We start from the raw sequence: 27,066 nt of genomic DNA, 5'->3' as shown, positions 1-27,066 counted from the left end.
GAGGGGCTCAGCCCTGGAGACAGCCAAGGAAAGGAGAAGAGGTGCTGCTGCAAGGACCGCGGTGAGGCCTGGCAGGAAGGCCTGGCCAGGACAGCAGGAATGGCAAAGGGCGCCGGGCAAGCACTAAGCTAATACCTGAGGACCCCTGTGCCAGGGGAGGCAAGCGCCCCGCCAGCTCACACATTCCCTTCACACTCAAGGCACCTGAGAGTATTTCGGGACTAACCAGATTGGACCGTGACAACCATTCTGTATGTTGTGGACAATCAACGGGGGAGCCACGTCGGTGCAGAGGTAATGATGGGCATCTGCTGTGAGCCGGAAGTAGCCGTCTATCAGGGACACGAAGGACAAGGCCTCCTCGTGGGAAGAGAGCTTCAGTTCCTGGCGAGAGAGAAGAAAGGCCCAGGGTTACATCACACACCTGCCGTCTTTAGCAGCTGACTCTGGGTGGGGTGGTGCAGACTGAGGAGAGCGCACGACCCAGAGGGAAGCTCGTTTTGTTGATAATAACTGTGCCCCTTACATTTATATAGGACTCTGACGGTTCACACTCTTTCACTATTGCTTCAAAACTGTATCAGATGGAGTTCCTATCACAGCGCAGTGGTTAACGAACCCGACTAGGAACCATGAAGTTGCGGGTTCCATCCCTTGGCCTTGCTCAGTGGGTTGAGGATCCGGTGTTGCCGTGAGCTGTGGTGTAGGTTGCAGACGCGGCTCGGATCCCGCGTTGCTGTGGCTCTGGCATAGGCCGGTAGCTACAGCTCCGATTAGACCCCTAGCCTGGGAACCTCCATATGCCGCGGGAGCAGCCCAAGAAATAGCAAAAAGACAAAAAAAAAAAAAAAAAAAAAAAAACTGTATCAGATGAAGAACAGAGAGTTTTGTATGTTGGGAAGGGGAAACGGGCATCTATGACAGGCAGGAGACCTGGGTCCAGATGGAAGAGGAAGCCTGAATCAGGTGGCAGAGGTATAAAAGTGCAGGTGTGAGGAGTTCCCATTGTGGCACAGCGGAAATGAATCAGACTCATATCCATGAGGATGTGAGTTCAATCCCTGGTCTCGCTCAGTGGGTTAAGGATCTGGCATTGCTGTGAGCTGTGGTGTAGATCGCAGATGCAGCTCGGATTCCGTGTTGCTGTAGCTGAGGTGTAGGCCAGCAGCTGTAGCTCCGATTTGACCCCTAGCCTGGGAACCTCTTATGCCGCAGGTGCCCTAAAAGAAAAAAAACAAAAGTGCAGATGCGAGGAGCAGACAGTGTGCAGGTGGTACTCTGGGCTTGGCAACACACGTTATTCCTGTTTCCTAGAAAAGGAAACTCAGTCACAGGTGTTTCATCTTATACGGAGCTGGTCTAGAAGGTGAAACTCCTGGATTTCAGTCCAGGAATGGTCCCAGACATAACAATGAGGCTGCTAGATTAAATCCAAGGACCTCTGAAGGTCTGGAGGAGGAAGAAAGTCTTATTCAAAGAGGTGGAGTTCCCGTCATGGCACAGCAGAAACAAATCCGACTAGGAACCATGAGGTTGCAGGTTCGATTCCTGGCCCCACTCAGTGGGTTAAGGATCTGGCATTGCCATGAGCTGTGGTGTAGGTCACAGACACAGCTCAAGTCTGGCGTTTGCTGTAGCTCTGGTGTAGGCCGGTAGCAACAGCTCCAATTAGACCCCCAGCCTGGGAACCTCCGTATGCCATGGGTGAGGCCCTAAAAAGACAAAAGACAAAAAACAAACAAACAAACAAAAAAACCAACCAACTAACCAACCAAAAAGTAGGAGAGGCAAAGGCAAAAGGGAAGAGGAGGGAGAGAATTTCCCTGGAAGGAAGAAACACATTCAGAGGTGAAGACAGGTGAGGGTGTTGTGTGATCTGATAACCCTAAGCAGAGATGACCATGGGAGAGGAGCTGTGGGGTCAACTAGGAGCATCTGATGAAAGAAAGAACACAAGCCAGGATTAAGACATTTAACAAGCACCTGAGACTTCAGAGAAGGGTAAGATGACACTTGATTATAAGACTCTTAATGGAGAAAGAAGAGGCTGGTGGCAAAGAAAAGTAGACAGAGACGAGAAGACCAGTGCATGAGGATGGAAGCAAGCAGAGAATGAAGGTAAGGGGCTTCACGACAGGCAGCGAGGATGCCAAGGGAAGGGTGCTTTGGGGCTGTGAGCCAAGGGGGCCGAGAGGGGGCAGGGCTCCCACAGGGGCGGCGATTCAGGAAGGGTTCTGTGCTAAGGGAGCTTCCTTGCCAGTGTGAGCTGGTGTCTCTCTGCAGAGCCCCAAACATCAAATTCGACACAGTCTGGCTTTGGGCAGACTTTCACCCAGTCACATAAAAGGGAAACCATGTTAGCACTTAAGTCCTCTGAAAGCAGAAGCCTGAACAGAACGGGGAGATGTCAGGAAGATGCAGAGAGAACAGGTGAATCAAGCTATGATTTGATAACATGGTAGCACCATGCCTTCCCGAAAGAGCAGCAACCAAAGGACTGCTTGGAAGGCCCATGGCTGGGAAGGCACAGGGCAGTGAGATAAACAAGCGAAAGCATCACATGTTGTTAACCCACAGCTTCAGGGGTCAGCTTATTGAGGTTCAAATCTCAGTATCTCCAATTTCTATTACATTTAAGCATATGTCATCATTTTATACATGAAAAAGTGTTAAATATTATTAACACAATAGCAATGTGACCTCGGACAAACTGCTTAACTTCTTAACTAGAGTTTCCTCCTCCGTAAAATGGGGAATATATACCCACCTCATAGGGTTGACATGAAAATGAAAAAAAAAAAAAAAAAGAGTTGGTATTTGTAAAGTCTTTGGAATAAGAAGTGCCTGGCACATAGGAGGACGACTATTTGTAAAGAAAAATAAAGTTACAAGGAGACTGAGTATTTACTTCTTCCTGCCTTCCTGCTGCTCTCTACAGAGCACAGACCGCCAGCCCCTGTGGCCAAAAGGAGCCCTGACTCAGATGACAGGTGCACCATCTGGTGCCAGACGTGACTCTGTCAGCCAGGACAGGATGGGGCAGGCTCACAAAACTTCCAGCAGCTGGTGGCTGTTCCACCTCTGCCAAGCATCTTCAGGGTTTGACCATACTGAAAGCCAGGTCACAGATGTCCCAACCTCTCCCCTACTAAAAGGTCCCTGGGGAAGAGAACAACCAAAGCAGCCCAGGCTGCAGGGCCATATCCTCGGGGTGCAACCCGGTGCAACTTTCTACACCCCTCCCCGTAAGTCTCAGCTTCCCCATCACCGGAAGCGGAGCCCAAGTTTTGACACCTTAAGGTCCTTGTCCTAAGATAATGTAGAAACATCATATAAAATGACCTAGTAGCTATAATATGCAGAATGGACAGCACTTATTTTCACTTCCTCTCTGCCTCCACTGTCCATCTCTCCACTAACGTCTATATGGGCTCCTCCACGTCTTGCTCCACGTTTTTACCACAGTTGTCTAATAAAATCAATGCGTATTTATTATTTACAAAAAGGAGGGAGGGTGGGGAGAATGAGAAAATTTCTATCACTCATAATCCCATCAAAAACAAATAGTTGTTAGAGTTCTCACTGTGGTGCAGTGGGTTAAAGACTCCAACTGCAGCAGCTGGGTCTCTGTGGAGGCATGGGTTCGATCCCCAGCCTAGCACAGTGAGTTAAAGGATCCAGTATTGCTGCAGCTGTGGTGTAGGTCAAAGCTGCAGCCATAAGAATTTAAAAAAACAAGCAAGAAACAAATAGCTGCTAATATCTCACATGTGTATGTGAGAGTAGGCATACTTTAATGTTTTTTCTTTTTATGGCCACCTCTGAAGCATATGGAAGTTCCTGTGCCAGGGGTCAGGTCAGACCTGCAGCTGCAGGTGACAGCCATAGCCACAGCAACACCAGATCCGAGCCGCATCCACGACCTACACCACAGCTTTGAGCAATGCCGGATCCTTAACTCACTGAACAAGGCCAGGGAATGAACTCACAGACTCTATGTCAGGTTCTGCAGGGCCACAACAAGAACTCCCATGCTTCAAAATGTGTTAACAAAATTGCTTCCGTTCTACCAACAGTTTCATACTCTGCTTTTTTCCTTTTACAAAGCATTGTTTTCAGACTTTTTAAAATTCAGCAATAATATTCTCCTCCTCAGATGAGTTGTGTTTTGTTTTCCCATTCTCCTACTCTCACGTGTGCAGGTCAGTTTCCGTATCTGGCACTGTAAGTGCTCTTGGGATAAACACTCCCATTCACAGATCACTGCCCGCATCTCTCGTTGTTTCTGGAAGACAGAGCCTAGTTTCCTGAACAGAGGAGTATACAGATGTTTTCGAGGCTTTTAGCATATGTTACCAAACTACTTTCCCAAAAGGAACACCAAAAAAGACGAGTTACTTTAGGTGCAAAAGGATGAGCACCTGTCCTAAGCCCTCTCACCACATTCTTTCCCAGCACTGAGTGTTAGGATTTTGACACAGTATTTGCCAAATGGTAGGCAAAACACGGTATTTCCCTAGAAGACTACCTTTGTTTCATGGAGCGCCCTGTCTCAGCAGCCTGTCTTCTCTACGTGCTGTCAGCTGTGACTTCCCAACACAAACATGTTTATCTTGGCAGGGCTCCCACTTCCCCTGCCAAGCCGGCCTGCCTGTCTAGATCATGTCCTCAAGTGATACCAAGAAGAGGAAGTGGGGCTGAACACCCCTTCCTCTGTCCGAGAGTCACTTGGGTGTGCCTGACAGCATCATGAGGACTGTCACTGTGGCCATGGCTCAGGTGTAGAGTGGGGCTTCCCACTGACCTCATCCCAGATGACCCACCCAACTCTGCAGAGAGGCTGGGTAGTGCAGGAGCCCTTGGGGGAAATTGCTAACACTCACCAGGCTCTTCCTTCAAATCCAATAACCTTTGTGAACTAAATACTGATGCTAAAACATCTTTGAGAGGAAAGCAAATACGCTTTCTGAAGCAGATACGTATCTGAAGACCAAAGAAGGGTGTGGAGAAAAGGGAACCTCTTACGCTGCTAGTGGGAATGTAAATTGGTGCAACCACTACGGAAAACAGTATGGAGAGTCCTCAGAAACCTAAAACTTGAATTACCATGCAATGTAGCAATCCCACTCCTGGGCATCCAGAGAAAACTATGTCTCAAAAACATACCTGTACCCGACATGGCTCAGTGGTTAACAAATCCAACTAGAAGCCATGAGGTTGCAGGTTCGATCCCTGGCCTCGCTCAGTGGGTTAAGGATCCGGCATTGCCGTGAGCTGTGGTGTATGTCACAGACATGGCTCGTTGCTGTGTCTCTGGAGTAGGCCGGTGGCTACAGCTCAGATTTAACCCCTAGCCTAGGAACCTCCATATGCCATGGATGCGGCCCTAGAAAAGGCAAAAAGAAAAAAAAAAAAGACACCTGTACCCAATGTTCACTGCAGCACTATATACAACAGACAAGACATGGAAGCAACCTAAATGTTCATCAACAGAGGAGTAGCTAAAGAAGATGTGGTATGTACACACAATGGAATATTACTCAGCCATAAAAAAGAATGAGGGGAGTTCCTGTCATGGCTCAGAGGCAACGAATCTCACTAGGATCCATGAGGATGCAGATTCAATCCCTGGCCTCGTTTAGTGGGTTAAGAATCCAGCGCTGCCGCGAGCTAATGGTGTAGGTTGCAGACGCGGCTTGGATCTGACATTGCTGTGGCTGTGGTGTAGGGCAGCGGCTACAGCTCTGATTCAAACCATAGCCTGGAAACCTCCATATGCCATGGGTTCGGCCCTAAAAAGACAAAAATAAATAAAGGAGTTCCCGTTGTGGCACAGCGGAAGCGAATCTGACTAGGAACCATGAGGAGGCGGGTTCAATCCCTGGCCTTGCTCAGTGGGTTAACGATCCAGGGTTGACATGAGCTGTGGTGTAGGTCACAGACGTGGCTCAGATCCTGCGTTGTTGTGGCTCTCGCATAGGCAGGCGGCTACAGCTCCGATTAAACCCCTAGCCTGGGAACCTCCATATGCCGCAGGTGTGGCCCTAAAAAGACAAAAGGCAAATAAATAAATAAATAGGAATGAAATAATGTAATCTGTAGCAACATGGACGGACTAGAAATTGTCGTGCTAAATGAAACTAGTCAGACTAGTGAGACACCAAGGTCATATGCTACCACTTACATGTGGAATCTAAAAAAAGGATACAATGAACTGATCTGCAGAACAGAAACTGACTCGCAGACTTTGAAAAACCTGCGGTTACCAAAGGAGACAGGTTGGAGGGGAGGGATGGCCTGGGGTTTGGGATGGAAATGTTCTAAAGTTAGATCGGGATGATGGTTGTACAACTCCAAATATAACAGAATTCACTGAATTAAAAAAAAAAAAAAAAAAAAAAAAGACCAAAGGAAGGCACTACGATATACCTGTGTGACTTAAAACTGACAGAGATAATGTTAAGGTCAGCAACAGGAACGTTCCGGCTTAAATAAGACATAGTGAGATTCTCTATGTGACAGGAACCGTCGAGCACCTGTGCTGCCTAACTGTCCCCGGCAGAGGCTCCCTCGCGGCCCCAGATCCAGGCCAAGTCGCTTCTGGAGCAAACCTACCATTTTTTTGTTGTCCTGCTTGTTAATGCTGACCACAGACTCCTTGATGACAATGTGAGTGATCTCAGGGAAGTACGAAAAATTGTTCCACTCTTCCCGGATTTTGTTTTTTTCCTCATCCTTCTTGTGTTTACTTTCCAGTTTTTTTCGTTTCAGTTTATTTTTTTCCTTTTCAATGGGAACAACCTGATAAGATGCATAAAAGTGACAGAGTGAGGTCAGCTTTCTCATTTTCTATTGGTCAAAGGTCAATGCTCCTAGCAAACCAACCTAGGGCCTGCAGCCAAGGAAGGGAAAGCCCGAGTGCCTGTGTTTACAGAGGAACCGGGAGAGTCGGCCCATGGGCTTATTCGGGCCCCATCAGGGATCTTACGCCTGGAAGAGACCTTGATCAACACGCCGACTAAGCTCTTTACTGTACATGCCCTATAACGTGCAAGTCAGCTCAGGAAGGGAATAACCGCCCACTGGACATGCATCTACCATCAGGTCCCCCCACTTCTGGACCAATACCTGTGTTAAACATCAGCTTTTGGCTTGGAGCATCTATTACTGACTGTCCTGACATTAGAGCCATATTCAGGTCGGAATTTTCAAGAGAAGGCATGAACCCCATGCTTGGACATCCTAAAGGATTGTACCTGTCTGCATAAGTTGACGTATGTTGTGCAGCACGAGTCTTGGAGACTAGAGATCTGGGATAAGATCCTGCCTCTGCCCGTTACTTAACCAGTTAGGTCATCTCTCCGACCCTCCACTGCCCCATCCCGAAACCAGTGGTCTTACAGCTCCACAAGGTTCTTCGAGGAGATAATTTTCTCATTAATGCAGTACCCACACTACACAGAAAGTACTCGGTAAGTGTTTGGCATTGTGATTTCAGCATGAGAATAAAACAGGAGTAGAAAATGAATCCCTCCTTGACTTCAATATTATTTACAGTAATAACAATGACAACAGCAGCTATAATAACTTTTTGAACATCTGTTATATGCCAAGCTCTGTGCTAAATGACATTCAGTTCTCTAAACAACACGATGAGACAGGTACAGTAAGTATCTCCATTTTACAGATGAATAATATGGGGCTGATGTGCATGAAGGAACTCTCCCAAGGCCATGGAAGTATCAACAGAGGAGCTAGGATTTGAACCAAATCTCTAGATTTAAAACCCATGCTTTTAAACCACTCTTCTCTATTGCTTCATCAATAAACACTTCAAAAAGAAGCTTCAAATTGCAAGAAAAATTACCCCATTTCATGGAGCCCGAAGCCTAAGTTCAACTCTTCACATATTAATTAGTTATGACTCTGGACAAGTTTCTTAACGTCTCTGTCTCTCTCTGTGTTCATCTCTATGACAGGGAAAATGGTCGTATCCCCTCGTGGGATTGTTTTAAGGAATAAATGAGTTAATACATGCAAAATGCTTAGAAAAGTACTTGGTAGGTGGTAAGCACAATGCCTGCTATTAATACTATACTGTTACATATTGTATATGTTGTTACATTTCTCTATTTCCCTACAAAACTCAATAAATACTTATTTCAGATGCACTGCTACAAGGATGCAGTAAAGGATGAATGATACATAGTCTCCAGGCCTTAAAATAAACTCAGCCAACCAGGGATGATGAACACGCAGAGAGGAAATCCCAGCAGTTTAAATAATAGACCGTATGACACAGGACGTTCTGTTCTGACCAGCTACCCACCACCACTTACATTGGGTTTCTGCCTCCACTGGATCCCGAGATTTCCAGTCACCATCACCTCATAGAGAACATTTCCACCGTCATTTGGATGAAACCGACTCATCTCATTTTCCGATGAAATCAGTAACATAGACGTCTCAAATATTTCAGCACCATAATGTTTGGTCAAAGTTTCCAAGGTAGCCAGGTATTTCACCTTCAGGTCATGCGTAGACACGCTACTGTCACAAATGGTCTTGTTGTTAAACTCCTTTAGGAAATCCTTGAAAACATTATTTATCCGCATCCTCGTAAGAAGATTCCTCTGTCTGATGGACTTATTCAATGTTTCTGGAATATATCGCTTGTAGCTAAAAGCAAGTAGAAAAAGACATTTCTTTCTCATGTATGGGTTAGCAGAGAGCCGCTCAGAAAGGAACCTAAGGCTATAAACCTTCCTTCCATGTGCTGCCAACTGAGAAAGAGGGTCTCAGGTGGAGTAAACCACTGAGGACGACAATCCTAAGAGGCTCGGGGTGACGAGGGACTGAAAGAAAACAGAAAAGCACATATTCCACAGAATTTGCTAAAATGGGAATTCGTACAAGTATCATCAGATTTTCTGGGGCATGAAGGCGGACAGCAAAACTGACATATCTATGGTATTGTTTGCTGGGGTCACTGTTCCAGCACACGTCTGTACTCACATAACCCTACTAAGAGTCAGTACCGTTAGAAAGCGGTCTGAAAGGTGTTAAGAGGGATCACAGATGTTTTGTACATTCTACTTGCATGTATATTTTACAGTTTTACCATAAAAACACATTGTTTTCATAAAAAATGCGAAAAACACATAAGGGCTAATCAAGAACAGAAGACTTAAGCGTTCGACGTGGGAAAATGTCCCAGATGTATTAAACAGATCCCCAAGTAAACTGAAAGGTAAGTTACCCATCCAGGTGCTAACGAGGGAGAATCAATGACTGACAGAACCCCAGCAAACGGACACACTGCTGCAACAGGAGCCAGCTTTACGAAGAGGGTGAACACGCAAGAAAGAGAGAACAAGCCCACTGAGGGTCAAACAAGTGGGGAGACCTGCCAGCTGATTACTCCCAGGCCTGAGAAAGCTCCTGGCACAGGGTGAGCCTGTGGCATGGATGGTTTCACATCCGTGGGAAAACGGTGGAGCTCGGAATGTATCCCCAACAAATATCATAATTTTTTTCAGATGAATGTCATTAAGAGGAAGATCAGAGAAGAACTGTCATTTTTTTACTTTAGCCTCATAAAAAAATAAAGGGGAGATGCCCTGAGCCAAAGCACAGTAAGCAGAGAATGTAGCAGGACAGCATGTATCTAATAGGTCCCTGCACTTGTGAGAGCAGCTTGAGACCTGCTCCAGTCTCTGGTCCAGGGCAAGGAGACCCAAGAAGTAACCTTACGAGAAGATGCGTGCTGCCCATCAGAAATAACACAGCTATCCCTGGTTCCTTCTTCAATATGGGACTGTCTTGACTTGTGACAATCACAACTTCCTGATTAAAAATATGTATCCTATTTCATAAGATGGGTGGAAGTTACACACAGTGAATATTTCTTCACAAAGACTTGATGGCAAATGATATCTTGAAGTAAATACAATTTTCTTAAGGTAACAGTTGATCCTACTTGAACACCTCTCCAGGGAACTGCAGTCAGGCTGGGGACGATCCTAGCTGCCTAGAGAGCTCGACTGAGAAGGATTTTAGGACAGATCCAGCACAAAAGAAGAAAAGGTAGTGACAAATGGCAATGAACACCAGGGCAGAGAGGGAAGAGGAGGGCGTGTGGGCCACCGATTTGATTGGCATCCCCAGCCCACAACTTTCACCCTTGTACAAATTTCTGAAGTCATCAGCCAACACTCAAAATCGGGACACAATTATAATTGTGCTACCTTTCATAAAGAATCTAAAAAAAGATCTGGATTCTGCAGAGAGCAGTAGTCAGCCAAAAGGTGACAGTGGTTAAACTGAAATGTACAAGAATGTATAAAAATAAACACAATCAATTCTTTAGCCAGGAGGAAGGCTCACCTGATGTCCTTGGGAAGTTCTGGCAACTGCATCTTCTTCATCATGGCATAGTGGGAGATGGCCAACACAGCCATGCCCAGACACTCGTTCTCAATATCATGCCCGTCCTGCTCCGTCTTGGGGTCTCGAATGGGAGCCAGGCATTTGACCAAATCGTACTGCCCCTGTGGGGTAGAGGTGAGAAGTAACGAGCCACCACTTGAGTTTCAAGAGTCCACCCATGTTTATGATCTTGAGAGGAAGGTTCCCCACAGGGAGATGCTACCCGAAAAGCAGTAGAGCAATGAGACTAATGAGATTTTTACTTTCTCTAGCACCAAGGCTCCTTCTCAAGAGTGGGGCATGACGAGGCTCAGGAAATGTTCTCCCCAGGTTCATTTAACAGACATTCACTGAGCACTATGCTGCGTGCTCATGAAAAGCATGAAGACATGAAGCCCCACCGTGGGGCTTCCCAGGTAAGTGGTGGGGAAAAGCAGCACGTACTAGGTTTACACTTCACCAGGGCAAGAGAGGGTGACAGCTGGCTAGGGTCTGATCCTTTATGAATGCCAGAAACACATACTGAGCATAGGAAACAGGGTATAAATGACAGGCACCACATCCCCTTCTGATACAGAAAGGAGAAGGAATCCAATTTCTACACTGCGGCATTACCACACATTTTTTCAACATCTGTACAAGTTTCCAATAGGGAAATCTAACACCAAAATACACTCCTCATTCATGGAAGTGCAGAGCATTCCAAGAGCCAATGAGGGCCTCAAAAATGCAAAAAATACAACAAAAACGCAGTAGCCGGTATCTGCCTCATACAGAGAAAGGATGACCATGTCAATGCTAGGTCCTTTTTCACTATTTCATTTAACCTGCACAACAGCCCTGTAAGGGATCCTCTAGCCACACAGATGGGGAATCTAAGGCACCAAAGACGAAAGAGCTTCATCCATTCACTTGGTAGTTACTGAGTAAGGAGAACCAATGACGGGCCAGATGCCATCTGAGGTGCGAGGGATACAGCAGTACACTGAACCTCACCCTGACCTCATGGAGATTCCATGAAAGAAACAAGAAACAAACAGATATATAAAACCTCAGGTATTTACCAAAACCAAAGTCATGTCCAAAGACAGAGTATGGCAGGGCGGAGGGTCAGACCCAATGTGACCACAGGGCTACAGCCCAGAGCTCTGAGGACCAGGGCCGAGGTAGCCTTTCTCCAGCTCAAGCACAGGTGGACGATGAAGTCTGGGGGTGCTGTTCCTACGTAAGGAAGACGATCCCTTTCCCTGAGGGGGCTTGAGATTAGTGGGTTTTGGATGGAGAGTGCTCACTGCTGCAATTCCCCTTTTTCCAAGATAAGACTTCTCGGTTTTCTTCGGCAAGAGAAGGACCACTTCTACAAACTACCGAGGACCAATAACAATCATCTCCGCCAGCAATGAGAGAAGAGCCGAACAAAGTCTGAAATCATTCTGTCTGGCTGTGATCTTCTGTAAACAGCACTGTACAACTACCTCAAGTAACTCATTCCTGAAGCTCTGCAGGGTGGGATTCTAATGTAATACTTACTCTTGAAGCGCGGTGCACTCCTCTCCCAAAAGAGGAGCAGAATCAATCTCAGATGTGAACACCCTAAAACCAAGAGGCTGAATTCAAAAACAACAGCCTGGCCTATTCATTTTATTTGTTCCACACAGTATCTGGCCATGGTCATAGCCTGGCTCATTTCTCTGCTGTCTCTGAGGCCAGTCCTCAGACACGTGATGGAAGGCAGCTAGTGTGCAACAATGACGAGAGCTGTGCAGTGGAATACAACTGTGACACAAGCCCACAGGAGTAAAAGTGTATCCTAAGGAAATAACAATGATCAGAACACATTTAGACGGATGTGGGAGACTGTTTTAATAACTGTGTTAGCACAAGACAGGAAAATCAAGAACCAAAAATGTTCAGAAACAAGGATTAGTTAAATAAAGGATGGCTTTTCCTCTGGACTCCAGCTTCACACTCAACTCGCTACCTGAAATCTCCACTGGTGCATCTCACAAGTATCTCCAAAGAGAGCTCCGAATTTCCACCCCTCTCCAACCTCTTGCTCCCTAGGCTTCCCTATGCAGAGACTGACTCCATTAGCTACCAAACGCCGCCCCAAACAGAAATCTCAGCATCATCTCCAGTTCTTCAAATACCCTCACCTTCCACGTCCAACTCATCAGCAAATCCTAAAAAGTCCATCTCCAAAATTCATCACAGATCCATTCATTTTTCTCTAATTCTACTGCCACTACATTGGTGCCACGGGCCTCTGCGGGACGGAGGCCACAAGTGTGTAAAGAGATCACAGTGCACAGTCCCTTACAACAAAGCATTATCCAGTGCAAAGTGTCAGGGGTGCTGCTTTTGAAAAACTTTGTTCTACTCAGAGTAAACACTTTCCCCACTCCTCCCTTGGCATTGCAGACACACTTTTTTTCTTTAAGATTCAGTACAGGAGTTCTCCGGTGGCCTAGCAGGTTAAGGATGTGCTGTGACACAGGTTCGATCCCTGGCCCAGGAACTTGTACATGCCATGGGTATAAAACAGATGCAGTATAAAAAAATCACCTCTTCAGAAAGACATTCTCTGATCACACTGTTTAAATTAGGTCTCCTCAGGGAGCTCTCCCTCCCCAAATTCTCTATCCCAAAAACATTCCCCTTCATAACAGTTCTCAAAATTTCTTGTGTATTACCTATGTATCACTTTATCTGCCTTTTTTTTTTTTTTAGGGCTGCACCTGCAGGCAGCATATGGAAGCTCCCAGACTAGAGGTCAAATCAGAGCTGCAGCTGGAGCCTACACCACAGCCATAGCCAACGCCAGATCTGAGCTGCATTTGTGACCTACACCACAGCTTGTGGCAACCCTGGAACCTTAACCCGCTGATCAAGGCCAGGGATCAAACCCGCATCCTCATGGATACTATGTCTGTCTTATTCACCAGAGCATCTGCAGCACCTTAGCAAAAAGTACATACACAGACATTCAGAAAAATAAGATACTTTCAAAAACTACATAGTGCATAATATTTGCTTGCATGGTAAAATGAGGATTCACATAAACAAAAATGTGATCTCAGGGTAATATAATTTAGGTGACTTTAACTTCTCTTTCTGGCTTTCTTCCAGCACCTGATCGTTCCACCCTACCACCACGGTGACACAGAGTAGCCACCTCCTTCCTCTCTAACCCTGCGGTGACTGCTAAAAAGAAGGACCTTCGCTGGCCTCGGTGAACTACACTTTCCCTCACTTACAGCTTTCCTCTGCCCCCTGCATAGGAGGCATTGCAGACAGGAAGTCAAACGGTAGCAGGTGGCAGGGAGTGGGGAGGTGCAGAGAAAGGAATAGGGAAGAAGTAAAGCTTGGAAAACCCACAAGTGGGATCACCAGCCCCTTGGGATGCTGAGTGGCCTTCCCCCGTCCGCCCCCACATGTGGGACAAGTCCAGGGTTGGCAAGAACTACCCACAGAACAGGCCGTAAAGCGTCTCAGCTATCACCAGGGAATGGTCAGCTGCACCAGGGAATCTGAACAACGTCTTACCCACCCCTACAAGTTCCAGATCCTCCTGCGCCCAAACATCTTACCTGAGCAAAGAGATATTCCAATGAGCTGGCATCAAGGAGAGGGGTTGCATCTGGAACTTTTTTTTTCTCGTAGCCATTTTTCTGTTTCTTTGGAGAATGCCGCCATACCGACTGCTCATTATCATTGGTCCCATGCCAGTTGGTGAAATAGAACCTGGAAGGCAGGCAGATGAATGTCAACTGTGAGACAGGGGACCTCAGCCTGCGTGGGAGAGGTATCCTGGTTCTACTCAGAGCCATCGGTGCTGGAGGCGAAACTTCCCTAGAAGTAAAGCCAACAGACCGCTCCTCTGGGCCGCACTGCTCTGTTTATAAAGTCCTTTTCATTCTTACAAGCACTCTGAAGAGCATCCTGTCAAAACCTCATCTATGACTCAGGGAGATAAAGTGAATTCCTTAGGATCACAAAGATAGTGCCCTGACTTTCCACTGCGTCTTCCTAAATAGGAGAACACTGCTGACTGGAGCTAGGTGCTATGCCAGCAACTCCCTTCACTTTCAGTAGTGCCATCCTTCCTTGAGTCCTAGACCTATTTTATCCACAGTTTAACATTTCTGAAATCAGTTTCAAAATACAGTCAAGATGTACAGTTAATATGGCAGTGTTTCCCATTTCCCAGATTGCTGGGTTTTTGTTTTTTTTGGTCTTTTCTAGGGCCGCACCTGCGGCATAGGGAGGTTCCTAGGCTAGGGGTCGAATCGGAGCTGTAGCCACTGGCCTACACCACAGGCACAGCAACAGGGATCCGAGCCGTGTCTGTGACCTACACCACAGCTCATGGCAATGCCGGATCCTCAACCCATTGAGCAAGGCCAGGGATCGAACCCACAACCTCATGGTTCCTAGTCGGATTCGTTAACCACTGAGCCATGACAGGAACTCCCAGACTGCTGTTATTAAATTAATACTTTATCTTACAATACCACACAAAGTTTTAAAAACAGAAGAAATACACAAATACTTCTACAATCATCAGCTGCAGTGTCCAAAATTAATAAACACTTTATATACTTGATAGTATTTAATGCTTACAGCAACTGTGCAAGGTATGTTTCATTGTTTCCATTTTATAGATGAGGAAATCTGAGGTTCTAAGAGGCTAGGTGACCTAAGACCAGAAGCCTGTTCTCTCAACTACGACTTTCCTCTGCCATCTGTAAGAGAAACACAACGAGTTCTGGAATGTGCTAAAGTGACTAAGCCAAGCTGATCCAGGACAGCCCTAGGCTCCAGGACAGACTCGGCTAGTGCCTGAGTCTCCCTCCCTTGCTATGCCCATGAGAGGGTGAAAAACCACCAGGGCATGGAGAAGGAACAAATAAAACTTCCCCCTAAAAAAGAACTGCCAATCAACTCAGACATCTGCCACTGAGGTCTATCTGCAGAGCCTAAGACACACCAGGCCCTGTGCCAGGCTCTAGCATGTAAGTGGTTCTTGGGCACAGTTCCTGCCTGTTGTGAATTCCCGGTCTACAAGCAATATTCATATCCTGCAATAACAATAAAGCAACAGCAAAAGGGGCGCATCATATAAATAGGACTACAACGCGGATTTTATGGACCCCCCCCCCCAATTTTCTCTTCCTCCATAAAAAAAAAAAAAATTAAAGTTATCCTTTTTGACATATTAGTATAAAGATGAATACAATCCAGGCTGAATGGGGTTATTTTTCCTGATCTTAAATGAAATTAAAACACTTCCGTGGGCCCCTAATAACATCATGAGCCCTAGGCACTGTGCCTCACAGTTAAGTTTTTCCTGAACATGAGAGTCTCAGAAAAGGTGCCAGAGGAGGACCAAACAGGAAAAGCTGCCCAATGCCAGGGGAGGTGGCAGGGAAGGAAAAAGCCTGGGGAAGGGGCCTGGGATGAAAATAAATAGAGGCAAGGCTCCAGAGTGTGGGCCACATGCAGAAGGCAGAGACTGGCCAGGCTGATGTGAGAGAGGATCCCCAGGAAGGAAGTCCCACGGAAGAGGGACTGAAATGAGAGGGGCCGAGAGAAGCAGGTGCCTATGGCAACAGCCTGAGCAGCATCGGGAGCTCTGTGGGGGCAGAGGCCTCAGCTGCCTTGCTCACCACTAATCCCCAGCGCCTGGCATACAACAGGTGCTTAATCCACGCTCGCTGGATGCATAAACAACAAATGAACGAGCAAACTGAAGAAGCGGCAATTAAAATGGAAAGGACGGATAGGACAGTTACTTTAAAGGCAAACCAACATTTTACAACTTTCAAGCAATTCAAAATATAGCCCATCTTCCATCTAACTTTAAAAAACTGACTGATAATTTGACTGCGGCCTCTAGCGTCTCTCTCCCACACAGAAAGAACCACACATCCAGAGTCCACACGCTGCATAAACCACAGCTGCAGGGCTGTCCTGGCACATCCCACGTGCGAGGGGATCAGGCACTGGTAACAGTAGAAGCCTGAGGAGATCAGCTGATGAAGAGGCTGGCATTTGCGATGCCCCCAGGCCTGCGCTTCAGGGCAGAAAAGAGCCCAGGCCAGGAGGACTCTGCCAGGAGCAGCTCTCCCTGGGTAGGCAGACACAGGAAATCTAACCCTGGGGCAGAGGAGAATGGGCCAGGACACAGCCTTCTCCTCTGACTGCTGGGGGAAATCCAAAGCGCGGAGTCCGCATCATTCATTCAATAATCCCGCCATCAGCTCTAAGTTGCCCGGCGGGGGTGGGGGGGGTAATGTGCCTGGAAGGAGACAGGTGAGAGGGTCTCACCGTGATGATGTCGAGAGTACCTCAGCGCTTCTGAGCGCTAACCATGTGCCAGGGGCTCCACAGACAAAGGTTCAAAGCAGGGCTCTGACGGAAGGGCACACAGGGCAGGTACGTTCTGTTTGACAGCGGAAGAAGGTGGTGATGAGGGAGGAAGAACTGTGCACAGTACGGAAGGTTCCCTAGGAAAGGGGGGCAAAGGGTGTCAAGGATGGAGGAAGTTGCCTCAAAGAGCAGCAAGAAGACATTTATTTTCCCTGAACGAGTGGCAGCCACGGGCCTCCCGCATCCCACTGAGTCTCCAGGATAAAGCGCCAAGGCCCAGCACACTCCCTCGGGGCTGAACAAGGACACTTTCTGAGACTGCTGTCTGAGCCCTGAGAGACCAGCTTGGGCTCAGAAGCCCTCTGGTAAGACGTTCAGGCAGGATAAGGCCACGTGTGAGCAGCTTCTCCACTACAGTAAAGACTGAAGGCCGGAGTTCCTGTCGTGGCACAGTGGTTAACGAATCCGACTAGGAACCATGAGGTTGCAGGTTCGATCCCTGCCCTTGCTCAGTGGGTTAACGATCCGGCGTTGCCGTGAGCTGTGGTGTAGGTTGCAGACGAGGCTCGGATCTCGCGTTGCTGTGGCTCTGGCGTAGGCTGGCAGCTACAGCTCCGATTCAACCCCTAGCCTGGGAACCTCCATGTGCCGCGGGAGCGGCCCAAAGAAATAGCAAAAAGACCAAAAAAAAAAAAAAAAAAAAAAAAAAAGACTGAAGGCAGCCTAAAACAAGGCTGCATCGCTAAAAAGCACCTATAGTCAAAGGCTGACAGCACTCTATTTAATAAGCCAACAAAAGAGAAAACCTTTAGATCAGTGACTACCACATTCCACACGTTCCCTCAGCGACAAGGATATATTGCACAGCACCATAGGTCGAGAAAAATAAATGATTGTAACAACAGGGAATGTTTCAAAGAAAAAAAAAAATCAACATCTTCCTAATCGCTAATAACACAAAACTAGCAAGTACACTGGAGAGAGAAATTGTATACTCCTTTCAAAAGTAATTACTGAACTTGGATCACAGATTCCTGATATTACAACAAGCTAATGGAGAAAAATAAAGAATGACCTAAATAAATGCAGTACGACAGCTGTCTAGATTCCTTTGCAGAAGGAGGTAGAAGAAGCATGCAGGAAAGACAGCGGGAGGGAGAGGTGCTCACGTAGACACGTCAATGAGAAATTCTCAGACGCGTCAATGCCTTCCTTGCAAGTTTTTGAGAAAATTATATTACAAGTAACTATATATTCTAAGTTTACCAACAGATATTATACACAACGAATTCTCTTTAGGTTTTTATAGAAATTTACTAACGGAGAGTAAAATTCATTGATGAAGATCCAAGAAAAGATTTTTTTTTTTAGAAAGGAGTAAAGAATGTGCTTGTCTTATGTGAAGATATATTACAAAATAATAACTATCAAAATCATTCTCTAAAAACAGAAAACTGAAGTATAAGAGTATTTCCCAAAATAAAGCTGGGATTCCACTGAAATAGTCACCAACATTTATTTCCATATTACAGCTTCTTTAGTGGTGAGATGATGAGGTTTCAAAATTTTTGTAGTTTGATGTAATGCAAATGTTTTAGCTTAGGGTGGGATCTTTTTTTCCAAGTTCAAAGAGCCTGTGGTAACAAAGCAATATCCTGTTGAAGTGCAATGTCAGGTACGAAGTCAAAGTGCCAAAACTGAGGCGGCTGTACACTTCCTGGCAGCTAACAGAAACGGGGAGCTGGCAAAGACAGCTTTTAATGGTGAGGCATTCACACCATCGACAAAGACAAAAGCCTCAGAGAGGATTCTAGTGCTAACAAGACGATGCACTAGGTGTGTCACTTTGAATAACTCATGACTCTTTCTGCGACATCACTTTTCCCCTAAAAAAGAAAAATGGGGAGTTCCCGTTGTGGCTCAGTGGTTAACGAATCCGACTAGGAACCATGAGGTTGCGGGTTCAATCCCTGGCTTTGCTCAGTGGGTTAAGGATCCGGCGTTGCCATGAGCTGTGCTGTAGGTTGCAGTCGCTGCTCGGATCCCGTGTTGCTGTGGCTCTGACATAGGCCAGTGGCTACAGCTCCGATTGGACCCCTAGCCTGGGAACTTCCATATGCTGCGGGAGCGGCCCAAGAAATGGCAGAAAAACAAAACAAAAACCAAAAAAAAAAAAAAAAAAGGAAGAGTTCAATCAGGCACACGTAGATCTCTTCCAAGTCCCAAATTCTACCATTCTAGATTCCAAGTCAAGTGTAAAAACCTAGAGGAAAAGAACTAGAACTCGATGACATGCCCCCCTCCTAAACATTGCACTGACAACCTGTTTCAATGCTGGGTCGCAAAGCCAACTCCCAGACCACAGAAAGCAAGATTACACTCTGAAAAACAAATCCAAATATAGTCAGAAGGCTCAGATGGGTGGGGTGAACGTCTCCCTAAATCTGGGGCGTGAAATCTCACAAGACACACACCTCCCTTCTTAAGGTGAGGCCGTGAGTGAGTACAGAGAGAGGAGAAAAAGTCAGCCCCAGGATGCTTATCAAAGAACATAGACGTGGTTCAGCTTCCGCTGAGAAAAACACCCAGGCCATTCTGGAATGGTGACAATTCTACCGACTTCCCAGAGAAAACAGCAGCCAGCACACTGAAGGGCCTGTGTCTGAGATCCCCAAGGACTTTGCCAGCATGACCTTGCATTCCATTAGCACCTGAGCTAACCTACTGACGTAATCACATCTACGTATGCGGCTAAGATCCTTTTCAAAAAGGATTTGCCCTATTTATAAGCTCCTTTGCTAAATAAACATGTTAAACTTGTGCTTAACCCTAGTATCTAAAAAGTCTAGGTACAAAACACACATGTTTATAAACTCAAGCGACTACAGCTATGAAGAACTGACGATGCCACCATGGAAGACCATCTGACATTGAACCAAGTCCACGATACGGGAGAAGAGGCAGGTAAGCACCCATCAGAAGAAACGTTACCGCCTCACTGGTCAAAAATCCTCAGGTAGTGAAGGAAAACATCCACGTCCTTCGAAGAAGACCAAGCTAGGATTTCTAGGTTTCCACTTCAGGCAGTATTTCTCAAGCTCTCTAGCTGCAACGTTCAGTAAGAAACATTTTATTTTATGATGACCTAGTTTACACAGACAGATATCTCAAGCTAAAGTTCTAAAAAACAATACTCTTAGGATATGTATGTATGTATCTGATAGTATCTATTCTCATTGGCTTTTTCTCTTTTGAAAAAAATTCCAGTCTAACTCACTAAAAGAAATTCGTAACTGTGATTCACCATATGAAAAACTCTGCTGTAGGATATTACTTCTGTTCCAAAATACCCTCTGCAACATACTGATTTCTCTTCTAAAATGTGGCAGACAAAGGGGATCAAACTCATCCTGACTTGTATTCCAAGTGCTGAAGAAGTCCTTTCTCGTGCCAAGCAAACACAAAACTTACAAATTACAAAAATGACTACAATCCTTCTTGGTAAGTGACTCAGGGCTCCAGGCTAACCGTTCTCCGCCCCTGAAGGAGGGAGCCCGGCAGGCACCCATACCTCATCCGGTAGTGGAGCCGAACTGACGTCTTGTCATCGACGGTGATGGTGCGATTTGGAGCGTACCAGAGCTTGGTGCTCTCATCATACAGGGCAAAGAGGTTGTGACACAGAGGAGAGATACCTGGGGAAAAGTAAAGCACACACCAGCAAATTAAAGATAGATACATCTGGCCCTCGGTTTCCAAACAAAGCACAACTTAGGTAAAGAGCAGGAATTCTCTCATCCCAAAAGAACTTAGGTCATATTTGCATCCTCTTAGGGCCAACCACGTTTAGTCAGACAGTTTTAAACATAATAACCAAGAATGATGGCTCCCCAGGAATAGGTACTATGGCTCCTGGCAAATCGGGTTAAAACCATTTAAAAATAAAAATCTAATAACAGTACTTCGCATTACAGGGTTTATGACAGCATCTTTGCAAGTCCTCCTTCCAAAAAAATAAAGGCCACCTGAGAGGTTCCCAGATCCCATCTGATGTTCGCCTTGCTAATCACAGTCAGAAACATTCTTGCTGTTTGAGAAATCCCCAAACTGTCTCCTACAGAAAAGGTTTAAACAATTCAAACACACTGTGATTATATATTAAGCATTCAAAGAAGTTCCTGGCAGCAGCACATGAAGTATGTGTTAGAAGAAATAACCAAAGTGATCTTTATCACTAATTAAAATCTATTATCATGAATAATAAATACACTTAAGTGCTCTGTATTGTTACCAAAAATATTTTTTATTAGTAGCCAACTGACAACATGTATGCTTGGTTGTACAAGGGTAGCCCAGCAGTGCTCCCTGGCCTCCCTACCCAACTTACTGCCTCCTTTGGTACAAGAATATTTGAAAAGTTAAGGGAGATGATGAAACCAGGCAAGTTAACTATCCACTCACTGAGGAGCCCATGATTAAAAGGACACAGACCTGTCATCTAGAAGTGCAGGGGCAGGTAGGAGAGTGACTACAAATAATCAATTGCTGCTGATACTTTCATGTGTGGTCAGGCCTCGAACTAACATACAGTGAACTTGAATGACCAAAAAACATGGGCGAACAGGAGGTAGCTGGTACTTGCTGCTCACTCAGACATCTGAAGTGAGACCAGCACTGACTGGGACCCCTGCTGGCCTTGCCCACCTAGGCAGACACTCTTTCCCATGCACCTATTGAGAAGTAACAGGCACCGTGGCATCTCCATGCCTCTGCTGAATGCCTCAATTCCTGCTTCTCACGGTATTTGGGAGTTACCCCTTCAGAAGTTATACTCCTCCGTGTAACAGAGAAGATAGAGCTGAACTTCAAAGAGCATTTTCACCTGGAAACAGTGATAAATGACTTTCGGACCCTGATTACTTGGACTAATGTTTTCAGGTTAAACAATATATTTTTGTTCATAAATTGGCTTCTGTAGACTCGCCTGGAAATCTAGCCTTTCTTTCTCCATATTCTTATTTGAATGTGATACATTCGTATTTGAAGAATAATTTGTTAATCATGCATCTGTCTGTATGTAATCCTATGACAGGTCTGATTCAAACAACATTACTACTTGAAAATACCAAGATCAAAGATACTTTTCAAATAAAAATACTGAATAACAATAACACTAATATTTATAGCAAGGGTTTAGTATCAGACATCAGGCTAACACACTCTATGCCTAATACCTTTTAATTCTCCTAATAGCTAATGAGGTTAAGAATTATTTTTGCTGTGTCTGTCTTCAGGCTCACAGGTTCTGCCCTCTTATCTCCTTTAGCAGCAATTCCTCAATCTCTCATTAAGTACAGCTCAAAAATTTTGCACAAATGATCCTTGCTAACAAACTGAGGTTTATACCAACTTATGCGGATGGTGAGAAGCTTGGCTAAGTGAATAAACACTATAAACCAATCTAAAGAGAAAAGAAAAAACATACCTTAAAAAAGTACTTTAGAAACACATCAATTTACATCTAATTGTTTTGCTAATTACAAATATTTTTAAAGCTGCTGTCCAAAGCTGGTTCCTTAATACTGTGCTATCTAGTCAAAATAACTTTAAAATATTAATACATTGTCCCCATAATAATCTATAACTCGGCCAATTTTATCTAGTGTTATGTTCTGACCCACAGACCAACCCTCTCATCTTTTATTGGAATTCTGTATTTAAAGCATTTTAAGCAGAAAGACATATATCAGGAAGAAAATGGGTTTTTCCAAACAAGCTGCATTACAAACAAGGTAGGTGATTCTTGAAATAACCATACTATCCCCAGAGAGGTGGTCTGAGGGCTAATGGTAACATGAGTAAAGCCTGGATCAGATTATCTCCCATGATAGCTAGTTAATTCATCATCATGAAATGAGTTTATTTTTTAAAAACCACTTTATTGAGATCAATTTACATCCCACAAAGTCCACTCGTTTTAAATGTACAATTCAATGAATTCTGGTCTCTTTACAAAGTTGTGTAACCATCCCCATGACCGAGGTGGATTAGATCTCTCGGTTTCTTTGAATTCACTCTACCTGTCACTTAAAAATGAGTAGGCAAAAACTGCCAATGACCTCAAATTTAAAGGATAATTATTGTTACTTAGTTTGGTTTCCCACTTCTGACAGCAATAGGCTAACTTCACTAAAACAAGCCTCACTCTCAAAAAAAAAAAAAAAACAACAAAACCAGAGGACTGCATTGTTCACAGCCTCACTGTCCTTCCTTTTCACAGCTTGGCAATCTGACCAAGCCACAAAGTGACACTGGCTTCTCACCTCCATTTAGCATCACATACTCAACGTTGGGGGGTGGGGGTGGGGGGGACAGAAGCAGGCCTGTCATGGTGGCAGAAGGATAGGTCACACTTTTCACAAGTTTTAAGCAATTAAGATACTGAGAGATGGCACTTGTTGGGCTTGTAACTTTGTGCCAGGTGCTTTACTCAGGACGGCTATTTTTCGATTTCTCAAGTGTGGAGGAAATGACTCCCTGTCTCCTGCAGCTCATTAGCGATAGAGTAGATAGAAGCCACTCTGCGACGGAGAAAGTGAAGAGTGACACTCTCAGAACTGACTGCACTGGCCTAGTCTGGGGCAGAGGCAGCACGGAACCGCTGACTCCCAGAGCCCCCGCCTCCTTGCACTCGGAGCCGCCCGGGCCAAGACGGGGGTCCGGGGCGGCCGCCCCGCCGGTACTCACAGCATTCCTGCGCCGCCTTGATGCACACCTCCTCGGCCGTGTACTCCCCGCCGCCCAGCCGGAGGGGCTCCCTATCCGACAGATAGAAGAGCACTTCCACCCCCGGCTCAGGGGCCTCCAGATTCACCTCGGTCTTCTTGGAGCTCCTCATTTTAGCACAAAAAGCCATGGCATTGCAGTCCTCTTTTATATTTAGATACTATGGTGGAAGGAAAATGAGACCACGTGGTCACTGGAAGCGTGTTTTGAAGGGAAGCAAGCAGGAAGACAGGGCATTGGATAAGTACCTCCCTCGCCCCTTCCCTCCCTGAAAATCAAATGCCTCAGAGCTTACTGCAGGTGAAAGCATGGAAAATAATCAATTACGTACTCTAATTAATTAGGGTCAGACCATATTCTCAAAAACTGAAGTGATTTTAGACATGGCCTGAATTTATTTTCTCTACACACAAATTATACCTGAAAAATGTGCCTCTTTCCAGAGCCACTAATGTTTATGTTACTAATACTCCTTCTGTCTCTACTTGGAATCACTTACCTTTTGAATAGACCTATTGGCACAAATCACATTGTCTTTTTGTTTACTATTAATGATTTTCATTTTTCCATTATAGCTGAATTACAGTGTTCTGTCAATTTCTACTGTACAGCAAAGTGAACCAGTCACACATACATACATACATTCTTTTTCTCACATTATTCTCCATCATGTTCCATCACAAGTGACTGGACACATTGTCTTTTAATTTTATGTCTATCTCCCACTAAACAGCAGGCTCAGTGAGGGCATTAACCATGCCTTACCTGTCTTCAAGCCCCCAGAGTCTAGCCCAGGGCTGGCTCTAGGTGCACACAAAAGGATGACCTATTCATGTTCACAAGCCACAAAAGAAGATCATGAAAATTAGTGAGTTGAACCAGGTCCTTCACCCCACAGACAGGCAGGGTGATGGGCAGCACTTCGTAGCTCCAGAATGAGAGCAGAAAGCCTTGCTTTGAAAAAGTCAGAACCCCCTGCTGAGAAGCTGGCAAATAAGTTACTCACACTAAACCTTTTCCCTAAGAGGGTGGGCAACTTGGATCAAAGAGCCAAACTCAGCAACTTAGCCCTGGGCAAGGTCAGACAAGAGGGAAGAACTAGAGAAAGCCCCACAGGTTCTTTCTTCCCCTCATCCCCTCAAGGCCAATGGCCTCAAACTAATTCCTCTGACCCCAGGTTCCTACTTGCCGGCTGACTGCCAGGCCAACCTTCACTCAGTCCTCAAAGTAATGTCCCTGTGGCACACGTCACATTCTCCCAAGGCCCTCCATCAACCTACAGACCAGTCCCAAGCCCTAACAGAGGCCCTCCGTCACCTGCTTCACGAGCCCCTCATCCTGTCTCACTCTCAGCCCTATTTCACGCTCGAAACCCAGAAAGCTGCCATCTTCTTGTGCCCCAACCCTCTAGCCAATGCCATTTTCCTCATTTTCCTACCTTTCCTCAATTCCTCTACCTTCCCACTTCAATCCTTTGATGGCAAGTTTCAATTTTCTTTAGAACTCAGTTTGGTCATTACTCCTCCAGGAAGCTTCTTCTGAACCTCTAGCCCACCCTCTGAGTTAGACGCCCTCTCTCGAACTCACCACACTGCACTAACCACTATGTCATGATCATTTTACACAGGGGTCTGTCTCTCGCCCCCTCATACCATGAGTTCCTTGAAGACAAGGACTATGTCACTCATCTTTGTATCACCAGTGCCTAGCGCAGAGCCTACACGATGACCCGAGACAAGTCAGAGGGGGTGGACAGCCGTCACAGGTCCCTTCACCAAATTCATGTGCTTGGTCTATTAGCTGCCCTGGCGAGGTGAGATACTTACAGGAAGGACACGAACCAGACAGGCCTCGATGCTACAAACTGAGAGGGATTCAATTTTACTGGTTTCATCTCCAAAATAAATCTGAAAATCAGCAGTTTCCAAAGACCAGGCTGAAAGACTAGCTCATAACTTACCTTGAGGTTCAGATCAATTGTCAATCAAGAAAGTTTTAAAACTCAACACTGGGCCTCCAGCTCTCCCCCCACAATGAAAAATAGAGACGGAAAGTGAAGCAGCTAAAGTCTGCCTCATAATGTAAGAAAAACCTTTGTCCTTGAGAATCTATACAGACATGGCAGGGAAGAATTCAGAGTCTGGCAAGTACACATAATCGTACATAATTATAATCAAGCTGTGGCACCGACTGAAACAGAAATCAAAAACACAACATCCCGCAGGAGAGGATTTACTCAGCAAAGTTAAGAAATAGCCAACACAAAGGACTACTATGTAGTTGTTAGGGTGACGCAAGGCTATCTGAACCAACACTGAAAGATGTATAAGACACATTGCAAAGGGAAAAAAGCATAATATGTATAACCAAAAGAATCACCATATATACATAAGTATAATCTGAAAAAAACAAATTGTTAACATTGGTGAATATCTACTAAAAAGTGACTTTGACTTTGTACTTTCTATATTTTTGTACTCTGAAGATTTTTTTTTAAACTAGAACACTCAACATTTGGAAATAATGATATTGAAAAATAAAAAGATATATTACAGGTAGTCCTACATGTTTAAGATCAGTTTCATCATTCTTTATAAAAGCTATTTTCCTTTTTATCTTTCTTTTAAATATGCAGATGTACATACCTGCATTTATTCGGCTGCTCAATGTCCCCCAAAAAGCAGACTGGATTTTCTTCTCTACTTTTCAAAGCCTGTTCAGAGCTGAGCTAAAAGACAAATAAATAAATCATAAATCAGCTGCAGAGGTAATTGCATCAGAAAATAAGAGGACACTTTCATTAAGGAAGGAGCCCAAACCTTATGCAAGCAGGAAAAAGCATTTGGGAGGAAGAAGGAAAAACAAACACTGATGAAGACACAGAGAGGACAGAGAGGTACCTCAGGGTGTAAACATCCAAGAAGGTATTATTTTCATAGCTTCAAGAAAGGAAGCCAAGGGAGTTCCTGTTGTGGCTCAGTGGGTTAAGAACCCAACTAGCATCCCTGAGGGTATGGGTTTGATCCCCGGCCCCGCTCAGTGGGTTAAGGATCTGGCATTGCCACAAGCTGCAGCATAGGTCACAGATGTGGCTCAGACCTGGTGGTGCTGTGGCTGTGGAGTAGGCTGGCAGCTGTAGCTCTGATTCGACTGCTAGCCTGGGAACTTCCATATGCTGCAGGTGTAGCCTTAAAAAGGAAAGAAAGGAAGGAAGAGAGAGAAAGAAAGAGAGAAGGAAGGGAGGAAGGAAAAAGAAGAAAGGGAAAAAGGAAAGGAAACCAGGGCCTTGTTTCCTGGCGTTTGAGTCCCCTGTCTGGGGTAAGTAAGGACCACGCGCCTTTTCCATCGACAACCCTTCTCTCTCCAAGGCTGTGCACCACAGTTTAGGGACCCCCAAAGAGAAGCACTTTTATTTCCCATTTCTAGTTCCTTCAGAATCACCCTCCTCCCAGCCCAGTCTACCCTTGGTTTCATTTTAAT

At 45.4% G+C, this 27,066-nt stretch overlaps 1 protein-coding gene across 8 annotated transcripts in view; it reads right to left on the bottom strand.

Annotated features, from left to right (window-relative positions):
- JAK1 (Janus kinase 1) overlaps positions 1 to 27,066 on the bottom strand; it is a 246,024-nt gene that overhangs the window by 30,942 nt on the left and 188,016 nt on the right. For all 8 annotated transcript variants that reach the window (XM_084958634.1, XM_021093534.2, NM_001434996.1 and 5 more), the window contains 8 exon segments: positions 26,232 to 26,314; positions 23,548 to 23,746; positions 20,372 to 20,495; positions 14,019 to 14,172; positions 10,387 to 10,550; positions 8,340 to 8,679; positions 6,616 to 6,801; positions 227 to 384 (listed from right to left, as the gene is read on the bottom strand). In XM_084958634.1, the coding sequence (XP_084814760.1) occupies positions 227 to 384; positions 6,616 to 6,801; positions 8,340 to 8,679; positions 10,387 to 10,550; positions 14,019 to 14,172; positions 20,372 to 20,495; positions 23,548 to 23,746; positions 26,232 to 26,237 (1,331 nt within the window). In that variant the 5' untranslated portion in view covers positions 26,238 to 26,314.

This window comes from Sus scrofa, chromosome 6, assembly GCF_054392235.1.
Source record: "Sus scrofa isolate SSC_HxYL_T2T_F1_AM1 chromosome 6, Sscrofa_HxYL_maternal_Yorkshire_Landrace_v2.0, whole genome shotgun sequence".
In the NCBI taxonomy this organism is placed as follows: Eukaryota; Metazoa; Chordata; class Mammalia; order Artiodactyla; family Suidae; genus Sus; species Sus scrofa.
The sequence above is the reverse complement of the archived record's forward strand: the minus strand, read 5'-3'. Positions and strand labels throughout refer to the sequence as shown.